Source organism: Trichinella spiralis (assembly GCF_000181795.1).
Source record: "Trichinella spiralis strain ISS 195 chromosome Unknown Scfld1557, whole genome shotgun sequence".
In the NCBI taxonomy this organism is placed as follows: domain Eukaryota; kingdom Metazoa; phylum Nematoda; class Enoplea; order Trichinellida; family Trichinellidae; genus Trichinella; species Trichinella spiralis.
This window is the reverse complement of record NW_003528496.1, coordinates 1045705-1073656: the sequence shown is the minus strand read 5'-3', so window position 1 is coordinate 1073656 and position 27952 is coordinate 1045705. Positions and strand designations below refer to the sequence as shown.

Genomic DNA, 27952 nt, shown 5'->3' with positions numbered 1-27952 from the left:
TACAAGAAAACAAATGCACTTATTTCATTAACAGCAAGTTTATTTATTGTGCCTCAGAATATAGCAGACTCGATAACAAATGAACTTAAACACCAGCATCAAAGATCACAAGATCACAATCCTTATTTGGCCAGCTGATCCTGAACCACTTTCCAATTGCGGTTGTTAAACAGCAGCTTCCATAACCGGCTCGCCGAATGGAACGTCCGGAAGTTATCCGATTGCAGCAACTTAAGACGACCGCTCTGAGAGATGAACCGCCGCAGTGCTCTCAAAAAACGCACCACCGTCATGTATGGAACCACCTTTTTCTGTCTTCTGCACTGCTGTACACGGTATGTGCAACCGGATATGGATTCTGACATAATTTGGAAATCTGCGGAACTTTCAGCCAGACTCGGTCACCTGCTATGAACATCGTGCCTGTGGCGTGTTTGTCGTACCAATCTTTTTGGCGATCTGTTCTACGCCAGCTCGCTGACGCACGTCACTTTTAGTGGTCCAGTTCCATTTTCAGAGTCCTTTCGAACATCCTGGCTGGTCGCTTGTTGTGGCTTCCATATGTAGAATTAGCAACTTCGTTAAATTTCTGGTAGTCGATGCAGAACCGCGAGATACCATCCTTCATTTTCGCGAGTACCACAGGATAGGACCAACGTAAATTAGCTGCTTCGATCAGGCCTCATTCCATCATACTTTGCATTTCTCTTCATTCTGTCTCTTCTTCTTGAATCGACAGTCTACTCAGCGCCTTTTTGATGGGTTTCACACTTTCGACAAATTTCCTCAACCTGTTATGTCTGATGCTACTGCGACCTAGATCACCGTCTGACATTGAGGTGGTCTCAACATACTGTCGCAACAGACCGGCTATCTTTTCACGGGTGTCGTCTTTGCAGTTCGTTGCTGTTAACTCTCGCATTGTTATTACTGTCGTTGTCACATTGGCGGTTATGTGTACGGTACCTCCGCATCTCATCTCGCCATGAGGTCCGTGCCGTCTAGCTATTTCCACCCATACAACCATCTTGGTAGGTTTCACCATATTCAGCGACTTTTCTTCCACATGAAGAAGTTCACAACAAGAATTCCCAGAAAAGAGAGATATTCTGCGACCACGAATGGTAGCTGGTGTTTTCAACTACCGAATACCACCAGGACAGAAACTGCTTCGCGCGCGTTGAGGTCCCTCCCTTCCTGCATATCGTCACAAGTAATCAATAAGTTAGTCCTACGTCGTCCTGATCACTGATGTCCAACTTATCCCAAAACATCTTTGGATATGGTTCAAATAGCAGCCTCTGAATCGAGCAAAAATTAAATGGAGAATCCCCGTATCCCACCTTGCGTAATCGGCGTATCGTCGATGACTACCTCGGTCGCTAATGCTAATGGATCATCCGCCTTACGTGAGCTTCCATCCAGAAGTCTCAACGACAGAAGACGTTCGCGTGTGGGCTGGTTTCCCACCGGTCGCATACAGTATTCTTCTACTTTCTCTAATCTGGCTTCAAGCGTGGCTGGATGCTTTTGCTGAAATACATCTTCAGACAGGGAGGGCTTAGTCGAACTTTCTTCACAACCGTCCCCTGTCAGAGTCGGTGGACAGTTTCTTCACAGTTGGTATCGGGAACTATTATCACCTCCAATGGGTAGACGATCGTCCAGTCGGGAGATGACATATCTGATTTCAGCGGGATGAAAATCTCCTTCAGGTATGTTTTCAGTACTTTGTCGTCGTTCACATCGTCTATTAACGTGGCAGTATGTCGTTCTGGGACAGGACCCCATTTGTAATTTGTCATCCTTTGCTTCCAGCGGTTTTCTATTAAATTCAGAGCACACGTATGTAGATGAGCGCGTTACGCATTACGTGTGAACAATGATACGTAATATATAAAATAACTGTTTATGGAAGAGTAAATATAGCACATAAAACTACAAAAAAGTAAGAACGGCGTGAACAATGACAGTGACAACCATGTCACAGAAAGAGAAGATTAGCAAACTGCTTTCCAGAGGTGCAAAAACCAACACTAGTTACGTCACCACCAGCTACTACTGATCTTCAGGTATCAGCCGGTATACGGTAGTTCATATCCGATGTTCTCGTCATCTGAAATTACAAATATACACTAATAAAAGGATACAAGTCATAAGCAAATTACTTATGAATCACCGTACATCCTATCTGCAAACAGCCAATTGTTGTGGAATTTTAGCAGATGAGTTCAGAACACTGAGTAAATAGTACAGTTATTAGACTTAGTTTTGCAGACAAGCGATTGGGTGTGAACGCAAAACGAGTGCGTTCGGTTAGCCACAATCCAGTTCTACAGTCTGAAATATATGCAGTTCTCTTGCGAGAAAGCGACGGGAATTTTGTTGCTAACAAAAATGTTCACTTAAAAAGCAGACTAAACAGTGTTAAGTGTTCCTTGGAAAGAAAGCTTATTATTTTAATTATATCCTTTGTTTAATTTTAATTTTTTTATTCATTTATAAATTGAATACAGTTGTTTACAGTACTTTATCTCGATCTTGAAGATCAGGAAGATGTGCATGTACGTGTACTTATGTGCAGCATTATGTAGCTGGTTTTTCCTACGATGTATATTATTTAGGTTTTGTACTGTTACGGTTATACTGGCATGCAATGAATACATATTTTACGAATGCTAATACCACAGAAATCTCGTGGACTAAGCGAACAAAAAATGTTACCAAAGAAAAGTTGTGTAAGCGTAAAAAGCTTTCATCTGTGATTTTTTTGTGTTTTTGAAGAGCACTCCATATGTCAAAGGTTTCTGAAATGTTCAACTATTGTGTAAGTTGTTTTCTTATTTTCAGCAGTTTATTATTGTTATTTGTCTTGTTGTTGTTGTTTTGAATAGCTTTACTAGAGAGTTTCTCTACTTTGTGGCTGTGGCCAACTTGTTTAAAACTTTTATGGATTCTTTCCTATAATATAAATGTAAAATAGTTTAACATAATTTTAATGTGATTTGATTTTTTGTAAATGGGCTGTAAAAATTTCAGTTTTTTTGTTAAATGTTTTTCTCTTTTCATTTCACGACAGTAAATTCCTGGAAAATGAAATGAAAATAATTCAATTCTTTTTTAGATTGATTTCACTAATTTACGGAAGCCATGAAAATTCAAACAAGAATGGAAAAGCAGGCGAAGCCAAAATCGGGGCTTTCATGAGTCATCTTCGCTGGCCGGTTCTCTTTCTGTCCAAGAATGAGATATATTTTGTATGAACCTTGATGAAAAATGTTCCTCAAGCTACCGCTACAAATTGAAGATAAATTAAAAATCATGAAGTCTATGTAAAGTTTCTGATATGGTACCAGGATGCAGGAAACGAAGCTGTGGGGTTCGATTCGGTCAATGTGTGTCGAGCTTCTAAACATTTAATAAACGTCTCTCAGTCAATCAGAGATCAATGAAAGTAGCTGAAACCAACGACCTATCAGAATGAAAATGATTTGACTTTTAGCCTGAATACAAACAGATTTCGCCAAACTCGACGGCGAACAGTTCTGTCGTTTACATTCTGGTCATCTGAGACGCAGCGTACACAACGGCGGCAATTTGCACGATGCACGAAATTGCGTTTCTGCGATTCAGCCTTGCAAAGAAGACGACTCGTTTGCAGAAAGTTGTAGAAGCGTTGTTGAATTTTGAGGAAGGATATCCGTTTGATGGTGATCAGGTGTGCGTATCTCGGACCCCCCGACGGCCAGACCTTCCTTACATCAACCCACAGATAGAAGATACTCATCCATTTCCGCTAATTTTGAGTGAAATCGCAAGCGAACATCAGAACAATGTATATCCAAGTCCGCCCGCATAAACAAGATGGAGGTGTCAGTTAGTTCCTGTAATGAAAGCTGCAAGAAAGCTTTCTCTGTCCTTCTGTGCTTCTTTCGCGCGCTTTTCGATAACGCTAATAATTCATCGTTAACCTTCCTATATTGAGAGATGGCGAGTGCGAGCGTTGAATTGTTGGCTGATGCATACCGCAAGACGTTTTCCATGCTCATAGTACTCCACAGGATATTCAAAGCCACAACAATGATAAAATGAATTCATCAAAAAAGACGAAATACCCAGTTTCGCACATAATTCTGCGGATGTCGAGAAAGCTGAATTGCTTACAAGCGGAGATGCCGTACACAGATCTACTGCTAACAGAATAATGCTGTAAGGGCATATGTGAATGTTGAATGAATTTGTATTTGAATCATTTTTGTTCTGGTTCATTTCAGCGGTTCTATGACTATACATGCAGGTATATTGTTCTCTTTTCAAATTGTGAACAATACATAAACTAAGTTTCCGCATGAGAAGAAATGCTATCCTAGCGATTGATGATTTTGCAACATAATTTCATTCGACATTTGTATTTGTAATGTTTGTCAAACTGTAATAAAAAGAGATTAATAATTTTCTTTTTGCACCTGCTTTTCTTTCTTTTGTTTCTACTGTTAACTTCTAATTTATTATAGTATGTTCAGTTATTTTGAATTTTTAAAAGCAAGCTAATCATGGAATTAAATATTGATTCTAATGATCCGTTGGGATATTTTTATGATTGTATTTTTAAAAAACAATTATATGTAATATTGTCAAACGATGTTTAAAAAGTAAGAAAATTAACAATATTTGAATGACGCTATGTTATTATTAGTTCATTTTTTGGAGTAATTTATAAAATAATAAGTCATCTTCAAAAAAACGAAGAAGAATAAAAATGAACGCGTATGTCACGGCATGATCTTTAGTGCAACCTTGAAATTTCTCTTCTTGTATGCAAGTGTTGTCTTTCTTTATTTAATTTCTTTTTTTTGAAAAGTCAAAGATCGACGAACTCTGACACTAAATAAACCTGTCAATAGCATTTTTTCTATCCTTTGTTAACACTGGTTAAAATTGCGTTGACAAAAGTTCAAGCACAACTTTTTATAATACAGTATGCCATGTTGCTTGGTGCTTATAAAGACTTTTGAAGTTTTTGGAAATTTCTTTCTGTGAAGAAAATAAATCCTAGCTACGCTAAATTGAACTGTCGTGCGTGTGGGTGTGTCTAAGCTTCAAAATTCATCTGATGGAGAAATATAGCAAACGTCGCCTTCGCAATGGTAATTCAACGAGAAAACTGAAACTTGTACGCAGATTCAGGGAAGATTTCATTGATGAAAAATTTTTCATGCTGAAAGAAGAACATGCACTTTTACGTTTTCAACTGCAAATGCTACAACACGTGAGGTATCACACATGGACGTGTTGTGCAAATTCTGGTGCCATTGTCAAAGATAGAGTGTTTGACCACTTCTTATACTCATGCATGTGTTGCTGACAATGGGTGAAGCTTCATTTATTCACTGAGAGATGGTATTCTGACTACATGTAGCTTGTTCTGGTGGTCTGGGTGATCAGGCACTGAAGGTACGCATACTTCATATCTCACGTCATCAGAAGCCTGTTCATAATGAAACTTCTTCAACGCTTCTCAGTTTTTTACAGAGAAGTCTTCTTCTGAGGCAATCTGAAACGGCTCTACTTCCCAGAATTTTTTCATCGTTTCTTCTGCAGGATTTGCTGCTGATTCCTTCCGATCCCCAGTTCAGCATATGCAAAGAGTTGACCTGCCTAAATTCACTTCAACTCTTATTTTTATTATACAGCCACTGGTTCACCGGCATGCCCTTCCTGCACATAAAGGCCCATGTGCTTGAAGTAATGAATCTGATGAAGACACTGAGTATGGATTGTTGTGCCAGAAGAAGGTACGCCTGCGTTAGGCATGTCATGTGCCATGAGTTCATAGGGTCCATTTCAGCTTGTTTGAGTTTCTCGCATATATTCTTGTGTTTGAAAAAGTTGTGGTGGGTCAACGACTTCGCTGATAGCTCAGAGCATTGTGCATTTCCATGTGTGTCGTCACTCGCTGCGCCCTGATCTTTTACAGCCATTGGAATGCATGCCATGCTTCCAATCTTCTGCCAGGGTAAACTACCCGGCAATACTTTCTCGACGGTTTCATGAGTATATCTGTTATCAGGTGAAATGAAGACTAAGGTTCTTTTATCACCTTTGAAGTCATTCGACAAATCAACAGTTACCTTCTCGTCCGCCTGAATCATTTCATCACAGTTGATCAATCATATAAAAAGTTTCAGGAGATGGTATGCGCTGAACGAAATTATAATTTCAGAAGCTAAAGCTATCACTACTGAGGATTCTTGTCAGCTCTGTCAGCGCATCGATGATTCTTCTCTGGTACTTGTAATGAGCATGTAGACCTGAGTTTTTAGGTAGTACACGCAGCAACCTTCTAAACTGATGACAAGTGACCTCAGCCGCTTGATCCAATTCTTTTCGATATTTCTCTGTTGCCAGTTCATAATCAGCGTTGCTGCTAGAAGGGCGAGTGATAATTCCCAGCGCCTGACAGCTCAGGCAGCTGCACAAGTTGGTTATCTTGGCTGAGATGGCAATCCTGGGTTTGATGCTCACACTAAATAAGCAGAAAATGATCAACACTGTGTAAAGTCACCATTGAAATTTGCTATCTTCTATCTCGATCTCTTTGCGCTATCTCGATGATATTATAACCATCAAAAGACAGGCAAAGAGTATAGTGTTTATTAGCAACTATGAACAAGGACCGTCGACGATACGTCAGCGCAAGCTTTCCAAACCAACAACAACAACACGCTTGTTGCACACAACGCACTACCGTAATCATCCTTTGATCTTCAAGTATATATCAATTTACGGTAGCTTCAACTTTCTTCCACTTTGTTGTCTAGACAAATATTGTTGTTAGCTCAGTCCGTGTCCGTTACAAGCCTAAGGAAAGTCTTTCCGGCTCAGAGATCGAAATTGCGCCAATAGTCACGCAACGTGATCCTCAAGTATAGAGTACTGTAGGTCTCTTGCTGTAACGGGCCGCTGTCTCGAGCAGGCTCGTCCGCATCTTCCACCAGATTATTGGCGCGTCCATCGCTATTTGGCGATGGGCTGGTATTGACCGGCGCATTTCCCTTGCTTTCGATCTCGCGCTTTCCTGATGGCATTGCGACAATAAAACAATAAACAATGTGTATATACTTTATTAAGCAATCAGAAGCAAGGATCGACGACGATGTAACCACGAACACACCTCTAGAAACTTGCCAACACTGATGTAAACAACCACTACCGTACTCCGCCTCTGATCTTCATGTCTTATTCTTCATACGGTAGCTTCAGTTTTCTTCCTCTTCATTTTCTTCAGGAATAATCTCATTAGCTCGCTCCGTGTCCGCTGCACCACTCTCCCCCTCATGACGATCACGTTTCGTGCTCACCTTCTGCGTCTGTACGAAATCTTCGAGCCAGGCTGATCGCCGCGTCTTTCTCCTCTCCCGTTGTCTCCCCTGGGCTCCTTCTCCTTGACTAGTGTCGTGGTACGGCTTGAGTCGGTCGAAGTGTACCACCAACCCTTCCCTTCCACCTCCCATCTTCTCCACCCGGTACGTTTTCCAATCCAGCTTCCTCTGGACTTGGTACGGACCGTCCGAGTACGCCCCAAGTTTGGTCTTTGTGGGGAGGTGCTTCCACATCTGATCGCCAGGGTCGTAGACAGATCCGTAGGCTTTCCGGTCTTTCCAAGCCTTTTGGCGTCGTTGTTCCTGGCCGGCTTTCTTTCGGACCACCTCGTACACCCGCTCCAAATCTCTGCGCAGGTGCTGCACGTATTCTCCTGCGGACCTCACTTGTGCATCCGTCGGCACTCCGTACATCAGGTCCACTGGCAGCCGGAGCTCTCTGCCGAACAGAACGCGACTGGGAGTGGCTCCGGCTGTGCAGTGAACACTGGTCCGATAAGCCAGCAGTGCCCGGTCGAGGTAGACATCCCAATCTTCCGGATGGTCGATGGACGCCTTCGCTAGCATGTCCAGCAGCGTGCGGTTCATCCGTTCTACCAAGCCGTCTGACTGCGGGTGGTAAGCGGTGGCCTGGGTTTTCGTCACGCCAAACAGCTGGCACACCTCCTTCACCAGCTCCGACTCGAAGATCTGGCCCTGGTCGGAGTGCAGTGTCTCCGGCGCACCGTAGCGGCAGAAAACGCCGTTCACTAGAGCCGTTGCCACCGTGCGCGCCTCAGCGTTGGGCAGGGGGAACGCCTCCGGCCACTTGGAGAAGTAGTCGCACACCACTAGGATGTAGCGATTACCATTCTGAGTCTCCTCCTAGGGTCCCACAAGGTCCATAGCCACTCGTTGGAAAGGGTGGCTCACCGGCTGCAGCTGCATGGGGCTTGCAATTTCTGAGTTGGGATCTCATGAGCGGCACACGTCTGACACGCTCGACACCAATCTTCTACGTCCTCCCTCTGCTGGGGCCAGTAGTAACGCTGGCGCACTTTCACCAGGGTTTTTGCCACGCCTAAATGGCCCCCCGTTGGTTGGTTGTGGATGGTCTTCAGGATTTCTGGGATGTTCCGCCTCGGAATGACCGGCAACAACCTGGAGTCTCCTGTGTCGGGGATCTCCCACGTGCGACATACAGTCCCCTCCTTTAGGACTATCCTGCCGCGCTGGCTCCATAGACTCTTCATCCGGAGACTGCCCTCTGAAGCCAGTTCTGGCCATGTCTCCTTCTCGATCCACTCCTGTACCTGCATGCACTCGGCGTCTTCCTTCTGTCAGCGTTCGACGAGGCTGGCTGAGTCTAACGCCATAGCCGCCACGTGGACATTCGAGGAGTCATCACCGGACCCGCACTGTCTGCAAGCACGCCGGGACAGCGCATCCGCGTTCTGGTGTTTCTTCCCGGGACGATGGACCACCTCAAAGTCGAACTCGGCCAATTTTTCCAGCCAGCGGGCAACCTGTCCCTCAGGCTCTGGAAAGTTCCGCAACCACTTCAGGGAGTTGTGATCCGCCCGGGCTGTGAACTTCCTACCATACAAGTATGGCCGGAAGTGGTGAGTAGCCCAGACTAGGGCCAGCATCTCTCTCCGCGTCGCGCAGTAACTCCGCTCCGCCCGTGAGAGCTAGCGGCTGGCGTACGCGACCACCCGCGGTGGGCCCTGCTCTCCTTGCTGCGACAACACTGCCCCGATGGCGAATTCGCTGGCATCCACATCCACCAGGAAAGTGCGGTCGAAGTCTGGGTGGCACAGAATCGAGGGACTCACCAGCGCATCCTTCAGGCGAGCGAACGCTTATTCCTCCTTCAGACCCCAGCGCCACTTCTCACCTTTCTTTGTCAGGGCGTGAAACGGATTTGCCACGCCGGCGAAATTCCGGACAAACCGCCGTAATAGGATGCTAGTCCCAGGAACTGCCGGACTTCTCTCACGCACCGAGGCGTGGGCCACTCCTGGACCGCCACCGTCTACTCTGGATCGGTACCAATCCCATGCTGCGTCACAATGTGGCCCAGGTAGTGTACGCTCTGTCGCATCAGTTGGCACTTCTTCGGCTTGATCTTCAGTCCTACGGACTGCAGGCGGAACAGCACCCCTTCCAAGCGTTCCAGGTGCTCCTCGTCTGTCTTCCCGAAGACGATAATATCGTCGAGATAGACGAGGCACGTTTTCCACGTCAGCCCTCTCAGCGCTTTCTCCATCAAACGCTGAAACGTCGCCGGGGCGTTGCAGAATCTGAACGGCATGACGCGGAACTGGAAGAGTCCCAGGGGTGTGGAAAACGCCATTTTCTCCCGGTCTCTTTCAGCGACTTCTACTTGCCAGTAGACAGACGCCAAATCGAGCGTGCTGAACCACTTGGCCCCTGCCAACGCATCCAGCGTATCGTCTATTTGCGGGATGGGTTGGGCATCGACGCGCGTCACAGCGTAAGGAGTAAGGAGTCTAGCAGTAAGGAAACCCTTGTCCCACTCAGCTTACCCTTTACACATGGCGTGTCGCCCGTTTGCAGTCCGGCCATAGACAACGCCCTGCGGTTTCCAGGTCTTCCGCTCTGTGCGCCCGTCGGCGGTCGTTGGGTTAGGCGTCTTTCGTGTGGGCAGTCGCGTCAGAGGTGACCCAAACCACCGCAATTGAAACAGCCGCCTCTTCTCGCGGCGGGTCGTGCGACCGTCGACTCCTGTTTTTCCAACTTCAAAAAAATCTTCTTCACCTCACGTATCAGGTCTTCCATGGTCGGGGTCGCTTCGGTTTTCTCCGGCTTTGGATTACCGGTGCGCGTCTGCTGCCTCTGGTGGAAATCTTTTTCAGCCCGCATGACTTTACTGACCAGTATCTGAGCTTCAGTAAGGGTCGCCGGTTCCTGCAGCCGGATCGCCAGATACGCCTCTTTTGAGGTTATTCCCCCGGCGAAACGCGCCACGAGATCACGTTCTGTTACCCCGGCTCTGCGTCCAATTTCCGCCACCTCCTGGGCGTATTGTTCGATGGTTTGGTCCTCGCGTTGGTGTAGGGCGTGGAACCGTCGATCAGCTGCCCTGTCGACTCTTACGGGCCATACGCGTCCAGCAATCTCTTCCTGAACTCTTCGAAGGAATCCTGTCTTATTTGTCCTGCCGGGTAGAGCTCGCGGCGGACTGAATCGCTAAGAAGATAGCGAGCAGCCATGCCGCGGTCAGAAGGCGAAACCCTGCTGAGGCAGAGGAAGTCTTCCAGCCTCTCCAGCTATTCGACGGAATCCATCTCCGGACGAAAAGCAGGGGACGGGCGATAGTAGTCAGCTCGGTACGCCGATAGCATCATTTTCCAGACAGGCCATGATTGTAACGAGCCACTCCTACCACAGTCATCACTGAATGACGACGCGCCAGTGTTGACCTGCGGGTTCATCTCCGCGTCTGTATCGTCCGTCTGGTTACTACTGGCCCTGCCACCCCTTTTCCCTAATTCACGCTTTGTTAGTAACATTCTCGCACTCAAAGCACAGAACAAGAATACAATATTTATTCGCAATAACAACAATTCATCGATTAGAAGTTTGCTGACAGCTCCCTCCATGGTGTCCTTTTTGCCAACACCCAAAACACAGGCCATGTTCCCGGACACTCTGTCATCGTTCTGCCACGGAGGTTGACGAATCGCGGACAACTCTCAACTGGAGTCTAACAGAGTCCTGGCTCTTCTCAGGCTTAGGAGCGCTAGCGACAATTCAGGAACAACAGCACACGGAAACTAAGATTTATTCAGAAGAATCGCACAAAGCAGTTACACGCCAACACAACACACACAAGATCAGGTTTTCGCTCGCGTTTTCTCTCGCCTTCGCACGTGCTCATTACGTCACCACCACGCCAATCGACGGTTACGGTAGCAGATGTGGATGGTCAGGCTCAAACAAAAAGAGTTCTCATCAGATTTTTTTAGTTCATTATTATGGTAACTAAGTGAAGTGTAATCAAATGAGATAAGCAGTATATCAACAAATAAAGCAAAATAATTTTTTATTTTTCAACGCTCAACAACAACAATATCAACAGTACATAACAGAGATTAGGATTAATAATGAGCAACAGTAAATAACAGATGACAACAACAATAAGTAAAATAAACAAATATGAATGATCAATAATAGCAAATACAAACGATGAAAAATGAAAAAAAGCAACAAATAAAATATAATACAAAACCACCACATTGAAGGCGGCATTAAATCGGCTCTGGCATGAGGCACATTAAGGCTCCTCGATACTACTCCAGCGCACGCCTGTCGCTGGTGCTTTAATTTTTTATATATTTTATTTTATATTTTAATTTAATTTAATTTATATTATAATTTATAAGCTCTGCCTTCATACACCAGGGGCATACTATCGCACCAATTTGTCACAAGACGTAGCTCACATACATCAGCCATGATGAGAAAGCCAAACAGAACGCAAACAGAAAACCTTCTTCTAGCCAAACAAGAGAACAGCAAAAAAAATGACTGTGGATGTAAACAAAGAGAGAATACATATGCATGCCCATCTTCCGTCATTAGCATTGCCTGGCCGATCAGGAATTTTTAACATTCTACTCATGCTTTCTCAAATTAAGTCGTAATCTGAACCAGGTGGTGACTCCCTGCTGGTGTGCAACTGCATAAATGCAGAACAATGGCAGTGAACGCATGGGAGGCAAATAAAAAACAAATTTATCCCTTATGCATGCCGATGAAGATAATTAGCAAGGTCTACTACTCATTTCCACGCAGACTTCGCCTACTTTTTGCAACAAAATTTCATTGGTTGCTGCTCTGACGCGTGCCTGTAAATTTCATTTGTTGTCACTCCTTTGCATTTTATTTGTCAAATATTATTTCATTATATTTGTCAAATTTTATTTCATTTTATTTGTTAAATTTTATTTCATTTTATTTGTTAAATTTTATTTCATTTGATTTGTCAATTTTTATTTCATTCTATTTGTCAAATTTTATTTCTAACCTTTTGACTGTTTTATAATAATTCTGCTGTTCTCAGATTGAGGAAAGTAAGAGAATGAAATTACTATAAAAAAATAAAAAAAACAATACAATACAATACACCAGCGGTGTTTCGAAGCACTGAATACCACCGGGACAGAAACCGCTTTGCGCGCGCTCAGGGCTTCCCCTTCGTGCCTATCTTCATAAATTATCAATAAGTTAGTCCTTTGCCATCCTGATCACTGATGTCTAACTTGTCCCAAACCTCTTTGGATATGGTTGAAATAGCAGCCTCTGAATCGAGCAAAAAATTGACTGGAGAATCCCGGTATCTTACCCTGTATAATCGGCGTGTCGCCAATGACCACGTAGGTCGCTAATGCTAATGGATCATCTGCCTTACATGAGCTTCATTCCAGAAGTCTCAACGGCTGAGGACGTTTGCGTGTGGTCCGGTATCCCAACGGTGGCATACTGTATTCTTCCAGATTCTCTAATATGGCTTCAATCGTGGCTGGGTGCTTTCGCTGATATATATCTTCTGTCAGGGAGGGCTAAATCACACTTTCTTCACAACTGTCCTCTGTCAGAGTCTGGTGACAGTTTCTTCACAGTTGGTATCAGGAACAATTATCACCTCGATTGGGTAGACGATCGTCCAGTCAGAAGATGAGCCAATACAAGGCTGCGGTCAGTTCCTCTATGCGTCGGTCATAGGAATAGTTATTTCTGAAGTCCGTGCTGCAGGATGCTTCCTCGATTAAAACGTCTTTCAACGCAATTCCCTGAGCTCCGTCCATAGTTGTCATCTCTTTTTCCAGCAGGGCCATCAATACTGCCTGATAGTTAGTTTCTTCCTGAAAGCAATTAGCGATTTGCAGTTCCGTCATTCAGATCTCTCCTGCTTCTTGGACTTTGATAGCAGAAGCGTCGACTAGTTCTTTAGGACAGAACTGCGTGAAGTGACATCTCTGATTTCAGAGGGATGAACATCTTCTTCAGGTGTGCTTTCAGTACCTCGTAGTCGTTCACATCGTCTCCCAACATGGCAGTATGTCGGTCTAGGACAGGCCCCCATTTGTAATTTGTCGTCCTTTGCTTCCAGCGGCTTTCTATTAAATTCAGGGCACACTTATGTAGATGAGCAAGTTAGGCATTATGTGTCAACAATGATACGTAATATGTAAAATAACTGTTTATGGAATAGTAAATATAGTACAGAAAACTACAAAAAAGTAGGAACGAGGCAAACAACGACAATGACAACCAAATCACTGAGAGAGAAGATTAGCAAACTGGTTACCAGAGGTCCATGAACCAATACTCGTTACTTCACCACCAGCTACTATTGATCATCAGGTATTAGTAAGTATACGGTAGTGCTTATCCGATGTTTTCGTCATCTGAAATTACAAATATACACTAATAAAATGATACAAGTCATCAGCGAATTACTGATGAACCACCGTACATCTTATCTGCAAACAGCCAATTGTTGTGGAATTTTAGCAGATGAGTTCAGAACACTGAGTAAATAGTACAGTTATTAGACTTAGTTTTGCAGACAAGCCATTGTCTGTGAACACAAAACGAGTGCGATTGGTTAGCCACAATCCAGTTCTACAGTCTGAAATATATGCAGTTCTCTTGCGAGAAAGCGACGGGAATTTTGTTGCTAACAAAAATGTTCGCTTAAAAAGCAGACTAAACAGTGTTAAGTGTTCCTTGGAAAAAAGCTTATTATTTTAATTACACCCTGTGTTTAATTTTAATTTTTTTATTCATCTATAAATTGAATACAGTTGTTTACAGTACTTTATCTCGATCTTGAAGATCAGAAAGATGTGCATGTACGTGTACTTATGTGCAGCATTATGTAGCTGGTTTTCCTACGATGTGTATTATTTAGGTTTTGTACTGTTACGGTTATACTGGCATGCAATGAATACATATTTCACGAATGCTAATACCACAGAAATATCGTGGACTAAGCGAACAAAAAATGTTACCAAAGAAAAGTTGTGTAAGCGTAAAAAGCTTTCATCTGTGATTTTTTTGTGTTTTTGAAGAGCACTCCATATGTCAAAGTTTTCTGAAATGCTCAACTATTGTGTAAGTTGTTTTCTTATTTTCAGCAGTTTATTATTGTTATTTGTCTTGTTGTTGTTGTTTTGAATAGCTTTACTAGAGAGTTTCTCTACTTTGTGGCTGTGGCCAACTTGTTTAAAACTTTTATGGATTCTTTCCTATAATATAAATGTAAAATAGTTTAACATAATTTTGATTTGATTTTTTGTAAATGGGCTGTAAAAATTTCAGTTTTTTTGTTAAATGTTTTTCTCTTTTCATTTCACGACAGTAAATTCCTGGAAAATGAAATGAAAATAATTCAATTCTTTTTTAGATTGATTTCACTAATTTACGGAAGCCATGAAAATTCAAACAAGAATGGAAAAGCAGGCGAAGCCAAAATCGGGGCTTTCATGAGTCATCTTCGCTGGCCGGTTCTCTTTCTGTCCAAGAATGAGATATATTTTGTATGAACCTTGATGAAAAATGTTCCTCAAGCTACCGCTACAAATTGAAGATAAATTAAAAATCATGAAGTCTATGTAAAGTTTCTGATATGGTACCAGGATGCAGGAAACGAAGCTGTGGGGTTCGATTCGGTCAATGTGTGTCGAGCTTCTAAACATTTAATAAACGTCTCTCAGTCAATCAGAGATCAATGAAAGTAGCTGAAACCAACGACCTATCAGAATGAAAATGATTTGACTTTTAGCCTGAATACAGACAGATTTCGCCAAACTCGATGGCGAACAGTTTTGTCGTTTACATTCTGGTCATCTGAGACGCAGCGTACACAACGGCGGCAATTTGCACGATGCACGAAATTGCGTTTCTGCGATTCAGCCTTGCAAAGAAGACGACTCGTTTGCAGAAAGTTGTAGAAGCGTTGTTGAATTTTGAGGAAGGATATCCGTTTGATGGTGATCAGGTGTGCGTATCTCGGACCCCCCGACGGCCAGACCTTCCTTACATCAACCCACAGATAGAAGATACTCATCCATTTCCGCTAATTTTGAGTGAAATCGCAAGCGAACATCAGAACAATGTATATCCAAGTCCGCCCGCATAAACAAGATGGAGGTGTCAGTTAGTTCCTGTAATGAAAGCTGCAAGAAAGCTTTCTCTGTCCTTCTGCGCTTCTTTCGCGCGCTTTTCGGTAACGCTAATAATTCATCGTTAACCTTCCTATATTGAGAGATGGCGAGTGCGAGCGTTGAATTGTTGGCTGATGCATACCGCAAGACGTTTTCCATGCTCATAGTACTCCACAGGATATTCAAAGCCACAACAATGATAAAATGAATTCATCAAAAAAGACGAAATACCCAGTTTCGCACATAATTCTGCGGATGTCGAGAAAGCTGAATTGCTTACAAGCGGAGATGCCGTACACAGATCTACTGCTAACAGAATAATGCTGTAAGGGCATATGTGAATGTTGAATGAATTTGTATTTGAATCATTTTTGTTCTGGTTCATTTCAGCGGTTCTATGACTATACATGCAGGTATATTGTTCTCTTTTCAAATTGTGAACAATACATAAACTAAGTTTCCGCATGAGAAGTGCTATCTAAGCGATTGATGATTTTGCAGCATAATTTCAATCGACATTTGTATTTGTAATGTTTGTCAAACTGTAATAAAAAGAGATTAATAATTTTCTTTTTGCACCTGCTTTTCTTTATTTTGTTTCTACAGTTAATTTGTAATTTATTATAGTATGTTCGGTTATTTTGAATTTTTAAAAGCAAGCTAATCATGGAATTAAATATTGATTCTAATGATCCGTTGGGATATTTTTATGATTGTATTTTTAAAAAACAATTATATGTAATATTGTCAAACGATGTTTAAAAAGTAAGAAAATTAACAATATTTGAATGACGCTATGTTATTATTAGTTCATTTTTTGGAGTAATTTATAAAATAATAAGTCATCTTCAAAAAAACGAAGAAGAATAAAAATGAACGCGTATGTCACGGCATGATCTTTAGTGCAACCTTGAAATTTCTCTTCTTGTATGCAAGTGTTGTCTGTCTTTATTTAATTTCTTTTTTTTAAAAGTCAAAGATCGACGAACTCTGACACTAAATAAACTTGTCAATAGCATTTTTTCTATCCTTTGTTAACACTGGTTAAAATTGTGTTGAAAAAAGTTCAAGCACAACTTTTTATAATACAGTATGCCATATTGCTTGGTGCTTATAAAGACTTTTGAAGTTTTTGGAAATTTCTTTCTGTGAAGAAAATAAATCCTAGCTACGCTAAATTGAACTGTCGTGCGTGTGGGTGTGTCTAAGCTTCAAAATTCATCCGATGGAGAAATATAGCAAACGTCGCCTTCGCAATAGTAATTCAACGAGAAAATTGAAACTTGTACGCAGATTCAGGGAAGATTACATTTATGAAAAATTTTTCATGCTGAAAGAAGAACATGCACTTTTACGTTTCCAACTGCAAATGCTACAACACGTGAGTGAAATATATATGCTGTTGTAAAAACATTTTTTAAAAATAAATTTAACTATTATTTTAAATATGAAATTTTCAGGAAGTTCAGCATTTAAAAAGTTTGATTCTCACCAGGCATAAAACGACCTGTTCCACTGAAAATGATTAATATTTCTTTTCATTCACACTGCTCTTACTGTTCAAGCATATTTTCAAACTTCGTCAACTTTCTTTTCTGTTGTCAACTGAAACAGTCAGCATGCAATTTCTTTGAATAAATCATAAATAATAACGTTCAGTTGAATTCATTTTAAACTTTTAAATTCAATGCAATTTTCATTCATATTTTGTTTTTAATTATCTAATGTACAAGTACGAATCAAATAAAGCTTCAATTTCACATAAAATTACTTTAATTCGAGCATTACATTCAAAAATATAAATGTTTAAACAACAGTTTGTTTAAAACGTTGCTAATAATAAAACACAAATTTGTCAAAGTTTAAAAAAAATAAATTATATGTTCAAACTGGTTATCCTATATAATGTTAATGGCGTATAAATAATTCTGTTTTACAAACAACATACATATTACATTGCATGTACAACGGGAAATCACTTCTTCGAAGAGCTTCTTGAGTACAGCTTTCTGCTTTCATCAAAATACTGATTAGGATGTGTTATAAATTCACCAAGACCCCCTTCTGGAAGCTTATGCATGCAGTCGAAAAATATTGAACAGGCTTTGTTGTAATGATTGTTGGATGCATAATTGACTATCTAAAATCAATCAACACCTTGATACAAGTAATTACTGGGGATGATCCAAAAAATTTGTTACATTTTTAATGTCATCTTTATGAATTCCACAATTTTTCAAAAGTTGCTGCAAATGTTCCGCATCACAGTGCTTGAATGGACACCCTAAAAACAAAATGATGAATGGAATAAGTTGTCGAATTTATAAAAACTGCTACCATGGAAGTCGCCAATTCCAGGCGGATTGTTCATAATTATCTTCAAGCACGAATAAGCTGCATAATCAGCACGTTTGCCCTCTTCGCCATAATTATGACGAATCGAATACGCATACTGACGTTGAAACTAAATACAACGACTTGATCAATTCATCTGAACACCAACATCATTTTATCGTTACCTTTTCTGCATCCATTTTCGGCCTAAAATGATATTCCCAAAATTTCAATGATTCGTTCAAAGATAAACCAATTTTTTTCAAAAAAAGACCCAATTGCATCCGACCACCATGTCGTAAATGATGAGCACTTTTCAACTCATCATATAAACGACGCATGCACAACGGAAAAGAAGTCACAGAAAGCTACATAAAATGCAAATATCACAATCTGAGAAAATGCATTTATTTGAATTTAAATTGAACATACTGAAAAGCTACTAAAACAAATTGCAAATATTTTGTTAAAATAAATGCCAATTTAAACTATGAAGTTTGAAAATTATAAAAATTCAACTGAACAAGCCATAAAAATACATGCTTAGCAATTATGTATAAACTTTACTACTACTCACTGGTTCAACCATTTCCATCGTAACAGATCGTGAATCAGCAGAGCTCACGTATTCTTGGGTAGGACAACGTGCATCGCCAAGTACGCGCAAATCTGCCAAACGAGAATCCGCATAAAGCAAATGGCATCTTTTTGCAATAATCTTAAAACGTAAATTATTAAATAAATAAGAATTAAAAAAATAATAACAATAATTCACTGAAAGCTTTCTCGATTGAACAGAGCGAAATCTGTTGACAATTGTATTCAAAAAATCACAATGCGGCACCAAAGCCATTCTAGATTTTACAAGCACTCTTCTTTCTCGAAGTAAAGCAATTGTCTCTTTAAATGGAACCTAAAATGTGACTAATATAATCAAAATAATATTTCAACGGGACGCAAAAAATGAATAAACCTTGTAAAATTCCCATTGCATCACAAACCGTTTTTGCTCTATAGCTTCCTCTTCAGGAGGCAATTTCTTCATTTTTTTGAAATATTTCACTTTAGCAGAATGACAGCCATCAAATAATTGTTTCCATTGATGTTCCTTTTCATCTTCCGAAATACTCTCATATGTGATATTATTTTGTGATAAAAAGTCTCGAATACTAGCATTTCGTTCACATAAAATTCGAAAATGAAACAAATCAACTTCTTGTTGCAAGAACCATTGCCTATTTTGAAATCTTAAATAAAGATCATGTGATTTTTCAAAATTATTTGAAATTCCGTTTCACATTTCAGCATACGTTTCAGCAAAAGCTATCAAAAGAAGAAAATGTGATTGCGCATCTTCTAAGCGTTGCTTTAATATGGAACTCGTTGCCTGACCGCTCGCATATGACTAAAAATTGACAAGATTATAATTTGAAATCCAACAGCATCCGGTCAGCTTTTGAAATATAAAACAAAATTTTCATCTCGTGTACAAAAAAAACAATGTACTGCTTTACCGACGAAATGGCAATTTGAAAATTAATTTCTCGCAGTTGGCCATCAAGAAATTTCATGTAATTTTCCGAGAATTTTGGAAACCGTCGACCAGCCATTTCTACTGCCAGTAGTACTAAATTCATGAAAAAATAAAATATATACATCAAAAAAGACAAAAAAACCAAAACCTTGATGTCGTTGAATTGCAAGATCAACAGCACGTCTGTAATCCATATTCACAGTTGGAGGTGTTTCGTAAAATTGTAAATTGTGCGCAAAATCTAACGAAGTAATAACAGCACCATCTTCATAATTACTATCAATTTCAAGTTTTGATTCAAATGACGTATTAAATTCCATTTTTACTTTAAAACGTCTGTAATGTTACAACTTATTACCGTAAATTAATTTAAAAATTAAGGGCAAATTGAAAATATAAATTGCATTATTAACGTCAATTAAATTAATAAAAATACTTGAAATATTCAAAATTTACATATTTAATAAATTACATTTGTGGATGCAATAAAAAACAAATGCTTACATTTAAAAATACTTTATTCATACTGAAGTATTTTGCACTTTATTTCTGAATAAAATATGACATTAAATTATTGCTCAAATTTGTCAATTATATTATTTTGTATCTTTCGATATGATCAAATCTTTCTTGTCAATTTAAAAATTTATACTGCAGATTAAAGCAGTTCAAATGTAGCGAATTGCTTTTATAATCTCAAGTACAAATTATGCATGATCAGTATTTTTTAATTCATTTTTAAAATATTGTTAAAGTAATATCATTTTTAAATTTTTAATAAATTTAAAACTTTGAAACAGAAATTTCATCAATGAATACTGCCCAAATGATGCCAAACACTGTCAATTTTACACTGTCATTTTGCTGCCAATGTAAAATAAAACAGACTGAGAACAAACAAATTTTACTCAAATTATTTCTTTTTAGTTTATTCAAGTTTTTCATATAGTGGTTTAAAAAATTGTTTATGACGACATACAATTTATTCTTGGAATTGAACTTGGTTGTCAGTAAATACCGTAAGTCTGTATATTTTTATTTGATAAAACGTGTCGTTAATCACGCTGTTGAATTGAGACAGTGGTATATCTCGCTTTATGCTTGGGATTGGAGTCTGCTGTGTTCAGACACCTCTTGTAGCGTTTTCATCCGATCAGCATCGATAAACGTGCAATCATTTTGATTCGTATTCAGTGCAAACGCGTGTTTACACTGTCAATGTTGGACAGTCATAATTGATTTGACTTTTAGTCTGAATGCAGATAGAGTTCGCTAAATTCGAGGGCGAACAGTTTTGTCGTTTACATTCTGATCATCTGAGACGCAGCGTACACAACGGCGGCAATTTGCACGATGCAGGAAATTGCGTTTCTGCGATTCGGCCTCGCAAGGAAGAAGATTCTTTTGCAGAATATGAAGAAGCGCTGTTAAATTTTGAGTAAGGATATCCGTTTGATGGTGATAGATCGAGGGTACGTACCCCGGACCCCCCGACGGCCAGACCTTCCTTACATCAACCCACAGATAGAAGATTCTCATCCATTTCCGCTAATTGTGAGTGAACTCGCAAGCGAACATCAGAACGATGTATATCCAAGTCCGCCTGCATAAACAAGATGGAGATGTCAGTTGGTTCCTGTAATGAAAGCTGACATGAAGGGTCAACTAGGTTCGACGGATGACACAGATGGAGAGGAACGCCGCGGTGAGCGCTGGGCAGTCGTCACGCTGCAGGCTTACGCTGAAACGACCTCACATACGCAGAGACATACAGCGCTGTAAAGAATCACGGCGTATTGTCGATGATTTGAAACGAACTGTCAGGTGCCCGCTGACGTTCGCCAGATGGGGAATCCCACCATGGAAGAGTTGTGGACTGCTGAGAGCACGTGGGAACCACAGGGCCAGGAAGCGGCATCCAGACAAGAACACCCAGGTCTGCCAAGCAGGAGACACGTAACTGAAAGCAGGATATGTTTAGCGACCCAGCTCCGTGTCTGCGGAAGACTGGAGAACGGGGACTTGTCACCGTCAAGGAGACATGCAGCGATTTTATCTAGCAAGCACGTATTGATAAAGCGATTCATCCGTGCTAGGCGTAAAAACACTTTCTGCGAACAAGGGCGTTGGTCTAACCAAGCAAACTAATCAAACGTTGGCCGAAGCAAGTCAACGCTGCTGAATCCGGCAAAAATGAAGCAAAGTGCATAGGGAGATTTGCTGCTGTGGGACGTGACGCTGAACTTTGGTGAGACTAATTCAGAGCAAAGTGGCGCCCCCAAAAAGAGATCAGATTAGTCTAGCCGCAGATTATTTAAAGGCAGGTCCGCTGTTTGCCTGAATTGGAATGAAAGATACGTTTGTGACGAACCAGAATGCTCACCTGGAAATGGTTCTGCAGCAGATGACTGAAAGAATGCTTCAAGCAATCAGTCGGTTTATGGCCAGGCAGGGAAGGCTGCCTCAATGGAATTACGAGGAAAAGCGAAACGTGTGGAGTTTAGCCACATCAAGAAGGTATTGTATGGAGTGAAAACTACTGCCAGCATATTTCAGAGAGAGCTACATGTAGTGCCTCGTTGGATCAATGAATAAATCTTTACGGTACGACATCATGCAAGTGCTGCCGGATGAGAGGGAGCAGCTGTCAACCTGCAATCTCACACTGAAATACGATGAGACCCACAGGGTTGTAAAGAATCATGGCGTACTGAGGCTGATTTGAAACGAACAGTCAGGTTCCAGCTGACGTTTGCCTGATCGGGAATCTCACCGTGTCATTTCAGGCTTGTCGATTAAATCTGCTGTGTTAAGACGCCGCTTGTAGCGTTTATCTCTGATTGATATTTGATTATATTTCATATTGATTAAAGTTGTGATCATTTGGTTGTGTACTGTTTGATTCGTTTTCAGTGGAAACGTGAATAGAATGTTTACAAGTTTGGACAGTCATTATTGATTTGACTTTCCGCGCGAATACAGTATTAAGTCTGCTAAAGTCGAAGATGAACAATTTTGTCACTTGGAAAAATGAAGCTATTCTCTTGTTCTGTATTAAATTGATCACTTGAAAATGATATTATTTAATGAAACATTAAATGAGGAATTATATTTTTCTGCAGTTTATATCGTTTGTAATCTGCAGCTGATTATGATATTATTTGTGTAGTTATTTTGTTGATTTAACATTTTCTATTTTTACATGCTGTATCGAATTGCTTTTTTAACCAAAATCCTATGCACTTATCAATCCACGGTTCATTTATAATGGAGTTTTCCACAGTTTGTATTTCATGACCGCTTTGCTTTCCAAAATTCAAATAATAAATGAATTTGAGAAAATGACAAAAAAGCAAATGATTCGTATTTTCTCATGTACTTTATGTTCAAAAAGATGCAAAAATTCAGATGAACGAGGGAACGATTTGAACTGAAGTTTACCAATCACGGGATATTTATTTTGGGCAAGAACTGCACACAACTGCGTCTCGTCAACATTGATAAACATGGCTACGGTGATTAAAACCAGTTTTTCATCTGCTAGTTGAAACTGTTTGCATTAACAAATAGTAATAGTTATTCAATCAACAACAAAATTCATGCTCGCCAAAAAGTTGCTTGATCACGGAGCCGATTTAATTAATTTGTTGCATCAGTATTATTCGAATTTATTTTGAGTTAAATGATATATAACGCAAAAAATTATAAAAATATTGCCTTCTGTTTAATGTAAAACAACTTTAAGGAATTTTAATAACAAGAACAGTGACAATTTTAAAGTTGAAAAGATTTAAAAAACCAAAAATTAAGATGGCAAAAAGTTTTTGCCATACAAAATAAAATTTTTTATGTTTCTGACTGATATATTTATTACTGCTTAATTCAAATGTCATCAACGGAGACCTGCGATCAGTTGTCAATTTGTCAGTGAAATTATGCTTCCGGTTTTCAACTTCGTTAAATACGGTATATGTATTATGAAATTAAAGTTCCATGACACATGATTTCAAAATATTAAAATTTCAAAAATATTTCAACGCTATAATAGTAATAATTATTATTTTTACGGTTAATATATTGTAAAATATTAAATTTAGGCGCTCATATATTTTAAAATCATAATTCAGTATTCAGGATTACTGTGGTTCACAGTTTGCAGATGTATGTTTAATAATTAATTCAAATGAGTGCACATTATACTAATTTTATTCATATTTTATATTTTTGAAATCTGGTTTTTTTTTGTTTTGAGTATATTAATACAAAAACCGATTACAATATTTTGTACGATTGTATTTTGAAAATCACTTTATTGAAAATGGAACAAAATAGAATGTTGAACAAATGACCTTTGATTTAGCTGAAGTGAAGTGAACTCAGCTAGCAAGTGAATTGATGAGCAGAGTTTTCTACGGGAGTATGTCGGTTAAATATGTTTGCATAAGTGAGAAGTTTGTTTCGACGTGGTTTCGTTTACTTTCGTCAAATATTCAGTAAAATGGTCATTGTCTGGTTTGACCTTCATTTCTTCGTTCCTCTGTTGCAGTGAGGTGTTGAAATCTACTACTAGTAATATTGTATTTTTCATTTATTAGAAAAAAATTCGTTCGCCGTCGTTCAGAAAACAGTATATTATTATTATATAATGATGCGTCTGTTTATCATATTATTATTTATTGTCAGTTTTGATGGCATTTCGAAAGCGGAAAAATTTACAGAAGAAAATAACGTCGTTGTATTGACTAATGATAATTATGATCAATTTTTGCAAGAAAATTCAATAGCATTGATTGAATTTTACGCTCACTGGTGTGGGCATTGTAAAAAGTTGGAACCTGAGTATGCACGTGCGGCAGAAAAGCTGAAGAAAACCAATGTCAAAGTGCCTTTGGCAAAAGTAGATGCCGTCAACGAGCAGGCGTTGGCAGATCGCTTTCAAATCACCGGTTATCCTACGTTGAAATTTTGGAATGGCCATTCATACATAGACTACGACGGAACTAACGACTGGAAGGGAATTGTCGAATGGGTTTCTGAAAAAGCCGATCCGAATTATAAACCGCCTCCACAAGCAGTGATCACTTTGACCAATGACAATTTTACAGATATCGTTACGAATACCCAATTAATGCTTGTCAAATTTTTTGCAACTTGGTAAGTTTGTTTTGTTTGAAAAAAACTTTTTTTTTCTTTAATTACAAGTTGAAAATCTATCTGACCAGTGTCAATTGTATGCTGTAATTTATGATTGTGATCCAGTCAATCTGTAGGTGTGGTCATTGCAAGAAACTTGCTCCTGAATATGAGAAAGCAGCTCAGCGTTTGCGAGATCAACAACTGCCCATTTTATTGGCAAAAGTGGATGCTATTGTTGAAAAAGATTTAGCATCGCAATACCAGATCAACGGCTATCCGACTTTGAAGATTTTTCGATATGGACGACCGTACGACTACAATGGACCACGTTTTGCCGATGGTAAATATTTTCACATACTTTACAGTCATCGATGTGCATTCTCTGATACAGTAAATAAATTAAAATGAAAAATTATTTCATTTCAAGACACTTTTAGGAATTGTTGATTATATGGAAGAACAGCTAAAGCCGGCTGCTGGTGAGATTGATAATGTTCAAACGGCGCTAAAATTCATCACCAATGAAGATATCACTTTGATTGGTTTATTCCAAAATGATCAAGAGCCATTTTATAATAATTTTGTCGAAGCTGGTAAAATCTTTTACATTTTACATTTTCGTTCTTTTATAAAACAAATTTTCAGCCGACGAACTTCGAGAAAAAATAAAAAATATTGCATTCAGTTTTGATTCAGAAGTGAAGCACAAATATTCCACCAACGGTCGAAGTGAAATAATATTGTTTATACCTGAAAAACTTGCTTCACCGTATGAATCAAGAAAGAGAACATTTCAAAAAGTATACGCTGTATTACAATTGAGACTGGATTCAAGGAAATTCCATTAATTTTCATTTCAGACAGAAGCCAGTAAGGAAGATATTTTGAAATTCATTTATAATAATTGCATACCTTTGGTTGGACACCGTACCAGAGCCAACTATCAGTGGATGTATAAAATTAATGAAAAGCCACTGGTTGTTGCTTATTATTCGGTAGACTTCAGCTATCAATATGCAAATGGTATGTATCAACAATGAAAAATTACTCCAGCTATAAGACTTTCAAATTTTTTCCATTCTTACCAACACCACGTTCAGATACCCAGTACTGGAGAAAAAGAATAGCAAATGTGGCAAAAGATTATCCAAAGTATACGTTCGCAATTTCTGATGAAGAAGAATTTCAAGATGAATTGAAAGAAGTAAAACTGGACGATTCCGGCCTGGATGTCAACGTTATCGTTTTCGGTATCGACGGCAGAAAATTCACACTTGATCCGGATGAGGATGATTTCAGTGAAGATGTGTTCAGAAATTTTATGAAAAATCTCAATGATGGTAACTTAGTAAATTCACTTTTCATTTCTCTCGCACTTTTATCAATTGGTCGAATCTAGGTCGAATCAAATCATTCATGAAAACTCAAGCTCCACCAAAAATTCAAACTGGACCAGTAGTTACAGTAGTGTCTTCGACGTTTAACAAAATTGTAAAAGATGAAAATAAAGATGTTTTAATAGAAATGTACGCACCATGGTGTGGTCACTGCAAGGTGTGTTTTTTCGTATTTAAAATTTCTTCATTTTCTTCTTTATTCTAATTTTTAAGGCACTGGAGCCTATATATGAAGAATTAGCACGTTCTTTGAAATCAGAAAGTGGTTTAGTGATCGCAAAAATGAACGCTGTGGACAATGATGTTGATCCTGATTATCCTGTCGAAGGCTTTCCTACCATTTATTTTGCTCCAAAAGGAAACAAGAAACGCCCAATTAAATACCACGGCGAACGAACAGTGCAAGCACTAAATGCGTTCTTAAAGAAACACGCAGTAGTTAGCTTCGGAAAAGCAGAATTATGAAAAAGAATCCCGCGCGCATGTTTGTAAGTTTTACGAAATAAATAAGCGACAAAAATTCTTTCATAACTTTATTATTTTTCATTGCGTGAAATGCAATCACAGAATTTGCTCATACGGCACAGGATGAAGTATCACTGGCTTATTCTTCTTCATATCAACCCAATGGGCTTTGCGTGGTCCTTCCGGCTGAAACGATCAGTGTATTATACAAATGAATGCATAAATATATATTTATTCAAATTTTTTAAATCTCTGTACAAATTATTTAAGGTGAATAATTCTAAAATATTAATTTCAGAAAACCTTCTCAACACCTTATCCATTACGTGATAAGTATAACATTTTATTGATATTCCATTTTAAGTGTTATTCAAAAAGAAAAACAAATGTATGCCATTAAAATAATTACAATAAATAATTACTTTTCTTTTCAAAGATATTTTGCGTAAGAGAGCTTTCGCTTCCGCACGAAGTCTTGCGTTTTCCTTTACTCGTTTTAAAAAATTTTCACGACAGCGACTTGGCTTCACATGCTCAATTCGAACATTGATGCGTTTCGGAATAATACGATTTCTGCAAACTTCATCATTAAATGTAAATTTCATTAGAAAAAAAATAATGAAACATTACCTGACTCGCTTGTTAACAATTACACCAAGGCCGTGTGGTGTTACGTTGAACACGCGGCCAGTTTTACCATGGTAATATTTATGAGGCATCCCTTTTTGAAATGCTCCATTCCCCTAAAATATATGAAAAACGGCAATAGCATTGTCAAACAACACGATATAATGAACAGGAGACAAACAATTTACACAATACCCCCTTTAAAGAAACAAAACATATAACGATTTATAATGCAGAATGGCATCGTTTAATTGTAAATCTTTAAAATAACACATAAATTCAATACTTTGATATCGACAATGTCGCCCATTTTGTAAACACGAAGAAACGTCGTAAGCGGCTCCACGCCATGCTTTCTAAATGGTCTTGCAAACAAATAACGAGTACCACGACGGTAGCCTTTCGTATTGACCATTTCAAACTGAAATTAATATGCTTAAAATAAACGAAAAGTTAAATAAATCTGAAAAAAAGTAAGCTGTTTATGCTCGCCAAATAATGACCAGAATGAAAATAATCAAATAACAAAAATCATTCATGGCAAAAGCTCATTTCTTTAATTTAAATCTTTTTTAAATACCAATCAAATAATAGTAAACTTCCAAATTGAAAGGTACATATTGCCAAATTTACTGCTACAGTATAAAAATAAATTACAGTAAGAAGTAAATAATAAAAGAATTAATTAAGAAATAAATGAGAACGCTGATATTTAATATAAATAATTAAAAGCATAATGTATATTAATATTTATTCAAATATATGTGAAAATTGTTTTACTGTTTCTGACAATCATTTGGTATAGGTATAGATAAATAGGTACAGTATTTCTGAAATGCAAGTTTAAATGTAGATATTAGGTGGTAGAAATTGAAAAAATAATACAAAATAAATAAAATC

At 39.1% G+C, this 27952-nt stretch overlaps 15 protein-coding genes across 15 annotated transcripts; 6 read left to right on the top strand and 9 right to left on the bottom strand.

Moving 5' to 3' along the window:
* Nucleotides 1-709: 709 nt before the first annotated feature.
* On the bottom strand, nucleotides 710-1805 carry Tsp_04794 (reverse transcriptase family protein). The gene is made up of 3 exons (XM_003369331.1): nucleotides 1644-1805; nucleotides 1344-1533; nucleotides 710-1128 (listed from the first exon to the last, which is right to left on the bottom strand). The coding sequence occupies exons 1-3, from the start codon at nucleotides 1803-1805 to the stop codon at nucleotides 710-712; spliced, it is 771 nt and encodes a 256-aa protein (XP_003369379.1).
* An 870-nt stretch (nucleotides 1806-2675) lies between these two features.
* Tsp_04793 (conserved hypothetical protein) lies at nucleotides 2676-3859 on the top strand. The gene is made up of 6 exons (XM_003369330.1): nucleotides 2676-2744; nucleotides 2851-2936; nucleotides 3125-3224; nucleotides 3339-3433; nucleotides 3503-3542; nucleotides 3662-3859. Exons 1-6 carry the CDS (start codon nucleotides 2676-2678, stop codon nucleotides 3857-3859), a joined length of 588 nt encoding a protein of 195 aa, XP_003369378.1.
* A 116-nt stretch (nucleotides 3860-3975) lies between these two features.
* Nucleotides 3976-4293, bottom strand: Tsp_04792 (hypothetical protein). Its single transcript, XM_003369329.1, has one exon. It carries the CDS (start codon nucleotides 4291-4293, stop codon nucleotides 3976-3978), a length of 318 nt encoding a protein of 105 aa, XP_003369377.1.
* A 1455-nt stretch (nucleotides 4294-5748) lies between these two features.
* Nucleotides 5749-7107, top strand: Tsp_04791 (hypothetical protein). The gene is given in 7 exon segments (XM_003369328.1): nucleotides 5749-5795; nucleotides 5890-6054; nucleotides 6189-6288; nucleotides 6409-6480; nucleotides 6638-6771; nucleotides 6839-6926; nucleotides 6943-7107. The coding sequence occupies 7 exon segments, from the start codon at nucleotides 5749-5751 to the stop codon at nucleotides 7105-7107; spliced, it is 771 nt and encodes a 256-aa protein (XP_003369376.1).
* A 230-nt stretch (nucleotides 7108-7337) lies between these two features.
* Nucleotides 7338-8269, top strand: Tsp_04790 (putative glycosyltransferase). Its single transcript, XM_003369327.1, has 2 exons — nucleotides 7338-7368; nucleotides 7473-8269. The coding sequence occupies exons 1-2, from the start codon at nucleotides 7338-7340 to the stop codon at nucleotides 8267-8269; spliced, it is 828 nt and encodes a 275-aa protein (XP_003369375.1).
* A 432-nt stretch (nucleotides 8270-8701) lies between these two features.
* Nucleotides 8702-9010, bottom strand: Tsp_04789 (transposon Ty3-I Gag-Pol polyprotein). The gene has a single exon (XM_003369326.1). The coding sequence runs from the start codon at nucleotides 9008-9010 to the stop codon at nucleotides 8702-8704; it is 309 nt and encodes a 102-aa protein (XP_003369374.1).
* Nucleotides 9011-9223: 213 nt separating this feature from the next.
* On the bottom strand, nucleotides 9224-10732 carry Tsp_04788 (reverse transcriptase family protein). Its single transcript, XM_003369325.1, has 5 exons — nucleotides 10664-10732; nucleotides 10148-10574; nucleotides 9911-10121; nucleotides 9748-9874; nucleotides 9224-9664 (listed from the first exon to the last, which is right to left on the bottom strand). Exons 1-5 carry the CDS (start codon nucleotides 10730-10732, stop codon nucleotides 9224-9226), a joined length of 1275 nt encoding a protein of 424 aa, XP_003369373.1.
* A 1419-nt stretch (nucleotides 10733-12151) lies between these two features.
* Nucleotides 12152-12868, bottom strand: Tsp_04787 (hypothetical protein). The gene is made up of 4 exons (XM_003369324.1): nucleotides 12825-12868; nucleotides 12650-12803; nucleotides 12516-12590; nucleotides 12152-12235 (listed from the first exon to the last, which is right to left on the bottom strand). Exons 1-4 carry the CDS (start codon nucleotides 12866-12868, stop codon nucleotides 12152-12154), a joined length of 357 nt encoding a protein of 118 aa, XP_003369372.1.
* A 1487-nt stretch (nucleotides 12869-14355) lies between these two features.
* On the top strand, nucleotides 14356-15534 carry Tsp_04786 (conserved hypothetical protein). The gene is made up of 6 exons (XM_003369323.1): nucleotides 14356-14424; nucleotides 14531-14616; nucleotides 14800-14899; nucleotides 15014-15108; nucleotides 15178-15217; nucleotides 15337-15534. The coding sequence occupies exons 1-6, from the start codon at nucleotides 14356-14358 to the stop codon at nucleotides 15532-15534; spliced, it is 588 nt and encodes a 195-aa protein (XP_003369371.1).
* Nucleotides 15535-15650: 116 nt separating this feature from the next.
* Nucleotides 15651-15968, bottom strand: Tsp_04785 (hypothetical protein). The gene has a single exon (XM_003369322.1). The coding sequence runs from the start codon at nucleotides 15966-15968 to the stop codon at nucleotides 15651-15653; it is 318 nt and encodes a 105-aa protein (XP_003369370.1).
* A 1063-nt stretch (nucleotides 15969-17031) lies between these two features.
* Nucleotides 17032-19747, bottom strand: Tsp_04784 (DNA primase large subunit). The gene is made up of 11 exons (XM_003369321.1): nucleotides 19570-19747; nucleotides 19393-19520; nucleotides 19204-19298; nucleotides 18867-19140; nucleotides 18669-18806; nucleotides 18456-18611; nucleotides 18079-18261; nucleotides 17891-18023; nucleotides 17761-17843; nucleotides 17539-17699; nucleotides 17032-17074 (listed from the first exon to the last, which is right to left on the bottom strand). The coding sequence occupies exons 1-11, from the start codon at nucleotides 19745-19747 to the stop codon at nucleotides 17032-17034; spliced, it is 1572 nt and encodes a 523-aa protein (XP_003369369.1).
* Nucleotides 19748-20699: 952 nt separating this feature from the next.
* Nucleotides 20700-21036, bottom strand: Tsp_04783 (hypothetical protein). Its single transcript, XM_003369320.1, is given in 2 exon segments — nucleotides 20700-20930; nucleotides 20950-21036. The coding sequence occupies 2 exon segments, from the start codon at nucleotides 21034-21036 to the stop codon at nucleotides 20700-20702; spliced, it is 318 nt and encodes a 105-aa protein (XP_003369368.1).
* Nucleotides 21037-21114: 78 nt separating this feature from the next.
* Nucleotides 21115-21501, top strand: Tsp_04782 (conserved hypothetical protein). The gene is made up of 2 exons (XM_003369319.1): nucleotides 21115-21363; nucleotides 21409-21501. Exons 1-2 carry the CDS (start codon nucleotides 21115-21117, stop codon nucleotides 21499-21501), a joined length of 342 nt encoding a protein of 113 aa, XP_003369367.1.
* A 2424-nt stretch (nucleotides 21502-23925) lies between these two features.
* Tsp_04781 (protein disulfide-isomerase A4) lies at nucleotides 23926-26425 on the top strand. Its single transcript, XM_003369318.1, has 9 exons — nucleotides 23926-23972; nucleotides 24111-24581; nucleotides 24698-24903; nucleotides 25001-25156; nucleotides 25209-25363; nucleotides 25424-25586; nucleotides 25664-25903; nucleotides 25963-26117; nucleotides 26174-26425. Exons 1-9 carry the CDS (start codon nucleotides 23926-23928, stop codon nucleotides 26423-26425), a joined length of 1845 nt encoding a protein of 614 aa, XP_003369366.1.
* Nucleotides 26426-26521: 96 nt separating this feature from the next.
* Tsp_04780 (60S ribosomal protein L21) lies at nucleotides 26522-27467 on the bottom strand. Its single transcript, XM_003369317.1, has 4 exons — nucleotides 27339-27467; nucleotides 27056-27168; nucleotides 26848-26998; nucleotides 26522-26611 (listed from the first exon to the last, which is right to left on the bottom strand). The coding sequence occupies exons 1-4, from the start codon at nucleotides 27465-27467 to the stop codon at nucleotides 26522-26524; spliced, it is 483 nt and encodes a 160-aa protein (XP_003369365.1).
* Nucleotides 27468-27952: the final 485 nt, after the last annotated feature.